Source organism: Cynara cardunculus (genome assembly GCF_001531365.2).
Source record: "Cynara cardunculus var. scolymus isolate 2C chromosome LG 2, CcrdV1, whole genome shotgun sequence".
In the NCBI taxonomy this organism is placed as follows: Eukaryota; Viridiplantae; Streptophyta; class Magnoliopsida; order Asterales; family Asteraceae; genus Cynara; species Cynara cardunculus.
The window spans coordinates 62,965,755-62,969,771 of record NC_037529.1 but is presented as its reverse complement, the minus strand read 5'-3'; the positions used below and the strand labels follow the sequence as shown (position 1 = coordinate 62,969,771).

The following is a 4,017-nucleotide window of genomic DNA, read 5'->3' as shown; positions in this document are numbered from 1 at the left end:
TCCACCCTTTGACCGATTTAAAACAATCCGGTCAAACCTTGTCCGGTTTAATATCCGGATAAACACTTAGAGCAAAAGACTGATTTCTATCCAAATTCAAACMAAATTCATATGAAACCAGTAATAATTTTATGCAAAAGAGTTTAGAAATCACTCACCTTATCAGGCTTTTGAAACCAAATACTTGAATCTTCAAACAAAGAAATCCGGACACTTCTCTTCTCTTTTAAATCACACAGCTTTTAACTAAAATCAGAAGAGAAAATATGGAGGCTAAGCCCCCCCTTTTATACACTTCAAAAAATAGAAGGTCGGCTAACAGGCCCTTCTTCCCATACAACCCATGCACATGCATGCATCTACACATACCATGCATACATACATATGTCCACACACACACACACTATGCATTTCTTAATATGCAAATGTGTAATATAATATATATATATATATATATATATATATTTCCACATATATACATATTCTAATACACATAACCACATTATACAATTAATTTTCACATACCAGCATGATCAAATGTATCAATTTATCATACTATCACGTAATCATTTAATCAAATAATCACGTATAAATTACCTCGGGTGATAACTAGGGTCTGATTATCACAGCTCCCAATTTGCTTTGCGATCCTACAAACTTTGTTTATGTCGGGCAAATTTTTTTCCATGGACCACTTGAGAGGAAGACGTTTATTTTCATTGTTAGCGATGTCTCTTAATCGCCTTTCCGGTGATAATTCCTCGTTTTGCCTTCTTTGTAACCGGTTATTCCGTCGGTTCCACTTGGATGCGGCGACAATTGATACGTATATCTAGAGCAAGTTGCCCAGGTGTACTCGTCTCTGATGACGCAGGTGTAGTTGGTGAGTCCAAAGACGGAAGGTACAATTGGCGTTGGACGGAAGGTGTCGCCTCTGACGAGATTTCTACCGAATCACCCTCTAGGCGTGCCGTAGTTCGCCCCAAGACCGACGCCTTTGCTAAATTAAACGCTTGAGTTCTTTTTGAAGACATATGAATCTACAAAAAACAATGTCTAACATGTTTAAGAACAATACTATAGAACAATCTGTTTTGAACCTTTAGTTAATTACACCCTTTTTTGTTTTTCTTTTTTATTTACCAATGGTTATAATATCAACTATAAATAATATAAAAAGAAGAGAAGAGAAGAGGAAAAGAAGGTGATGTGGATGTAATCCAACAACCTTTATGTTCCCTCCTTTTTAAGTTCTTCTTAACCCATCAATATCATTAGTCACACTTTTACTGCTACTTCTCCCTTTCCCCACTATTCTCAACGGAGTTTTACTTTTCTTTATAATATATATATATGCCGTCAAAAATGTAATAATATATATGTATATATATATATAAAGTATATATATATCCTTTATATATATTCCGTCAAAAATGTAATTATATATATATATATATATCCTTTTTAAACCATCAATACTTCTTCCTTTCCCCACTATTCTTAATGGAGTTTTACTTTTCTTTATAATATATATATATATATATATATATATATATATATCCTTTTTAAACCGTCAAAAATGTAATAATATGTTTTAACTTTTTATGGGGCTTAACTTATAACCTAAAAACCACATCAATTTACTATGCACGTAACATATACGGATATATACATATATGAATGTAATAGATTTACAATCCTGTTTCGATTTCTTCTCTTTAACCAGACTCAAACGAGGGTATCGATGGGAGACAGTTTCCCTATAAACCTGAATCGCAGTTCGAGTTTGTGGAGCTAGTCGAAGCTCATCCTTTCCATTAAAATTTCTCCCTTGAATTCGAAATTCATGATTCATATCTAACCATCTACGTGCCCCCATATATGACATCCTACCATGAGAGAACTTAGCATCAGTGTCATCCAAACATATGGGACATGCCTTGTACCCTTTCGTCTGAATACCACCTAACATTCCCAACCCTGGAAAATCACTAATAGTCCACATCACTACAGCTTTCATCGTAAAGTACTCTTCCCCGTATCGATCCCATGTCCTAAAACCAGTCTCCCAAAAAATTTGAGCTCATCAATCAGTGGTCTCATAAACAAATTGAGACATTTCCCTGGGGATTTTGGTCCGGATATCAACATCGTTAGTATATTAAATTCCTTTTGCATGCATATTGAAGGAGGTAAGTTGTATGGAATCACAACAATTGGCCAAATGCTATATGGAGTAGCAGAAGCCCCGAAAAAACTAAACCCATCAGTCGATAAAGCGAGACGAACGTTTCTGAGGTCACTCGCAAATTGAGGATATGACCTATTATGTGTCAAAGAGTACAAATCTATTTAAAACATTTACTTGTCAAAAAATATAACCATATTAAAAGAAATTGCGTGTCAAACAAGTATATTAAAAACATTTACCTATCAAAATCTTTCCATGCTTCACCATCAGCTGGGTGTCTCAATACATCATCATACGGGGACGTTTCCCTTTGACCATGCCATCTCATATGATCTGCAGTATATTTTGACATGTACAAACGTTGCAACCTCAGTGTCAGAGGAAAGTAACGAACAATCTTCATCGGTACTTTGTTACCGACATCGTCATATCTTGGCAATCCACATACGGGGCACTGGTCATGTATGTCACCCTCTTTATAGTATAAGAAACAACCATTTAAACATGCGTGGATAAGCTCATACCCCATCCCAACGCCTTTAAGGATCTTTTTCGCCTCTGCATATGATTTAGGAAGCTTGTTTGGAGTGGGCAATAAAGATTTCTGAAACCCCAAATGCTTATCAAATGCCTTGATAGAAATTCCAGTTTCTTCTTTTAGAGAAATTGCTCTTAGAAGGGCACCCAAGGAAGTTTCTGTACAACCATCGTACAATGGAGTATTCGTTTCTGCTAGCAGTCGCGCATAGGCATCAATGACTTTGGAAGTAACAATGTCCACATCACAAACTGGAGTACTCTCATGGGCGATTGATTCGCCATCATTGTACCGCTCACGAAATGGAAATGCATCTTCCACAAAATTTACAATAGGATTGACATTGTGACTCAAAGACGCTCGATCGCGTATTATATTCAACCATCGTTGTGATGCAGTAGGTATATTTGTAACTTCACCGTGTTGATCCCACACAGTATAATTTTTTATTATACCAACATCTTTCAAATGGAAAATTATATCTGCCTCATTTTGAAATAACATGTTGCCACAGTCTATGCAGGGGCATTTATAATAACCATTCCAATTAACTGAATTCTTTTTAGCAAATTCCAAAAATGCATATATTCCAAAAATGTATTTTTCCTAGTATCTTTTTAAATTCATCCAACTTTTGTCCACATTTTTTATCATATCTATATGTCAAAAATAAATGCATGCATATAGTAAGAGCTATAGATATTTTTAGACACGTAGTAATCCAAATTTACATGAGATAAACATAAAATAACTACAAAATTAGACAAAATACGATAATAATTACCTAATAATCTTTAAATGACTTTTGATGATGAATACAACGTTTGTTGGAAGACAAAACTCGGCAATATACTCCAAATCACGTCCCAAGCCCTTAGAAAGAAAATGTTGGAAATGAAGATTAGATGTTGGAAATGGGGGAACTACAAATATTTATAGTTGATTTTCATCTTAGGCAACATAGAAACAAGAATCTATGTTGCCTAAGAAAGCTCTAAAGCAACAAGCACAATAGATAATATGTTGCCTAAGTAAATGTGATGGATTTATCGTACAATGTCAGTTGTCAACCTTAAAACTTATGCCAATCTTAAAACCTTCAATTACCAGAAGTTATTATGTTTTTAAGCTTAGACAACATAGAAACATGAATATATGTTGCCTAAGTAAATTATGATAAATCTTTTGTACAATGCCAGTTGTCACCTTGGTAGCATCAATTTTTTTACCTTAGGCAACATAGAAACAAGAATATATGTTGCCTAAGTAAATTGGGTTGAATTTATAA

General features: G+C 34.6%; 1 protein-coding gene across 1 annotated transcript; it reads right to left on the bottom strand.

Moving 5' to 3' along the window:
- Window positions 1-785: 785 nt before the first annotated feature.
- Window positions 786-3,233, bottom strand: LOC112506274. The gene is made up of 4 exons (XM_025110287.1): window positions 2,431-3,233; window positions 2,150-2,323; window positions 1,769-2,054; window positions 786-1,040 (listed from the first exon to the last, which is right to left on the bottom strand). Exons 1-4 carry the CDS (start codon window positions 3,231-3,233, stop codon window positions 786-788), a joined length of 1,518 nt encoding a protein of 505 aa, XP_024966055.1.
- Between the last annotated feature and the right edge of the window lie 784 nt (window positions 3,234-4,017).

Excerpts from the sequence above, each read along its gene's own strand:
- LOC112506274 (XM_025110287.1), bottom strand. The coding sequence starts at position 3,233 with ATGTTATTTCAAAATGAGGCAGATATAATTTTCCATTTGAAAGATGTT. Across the intron at positions 2,055-2,149 it reads GAATTTAATATACTAACGAT|GACATGGGATCGATACGGGG; the intron begins GTTGATATCCGG and ends GACTGGTTTTAG. Across the intron at positions 1,041-1,768 it reads AAACTCGAACTGCGATTCAG|ATTCATATGTCTTCAAAAAG; the intron begins GTTTATAGGGAA and ends TGTTTTTTGTAG.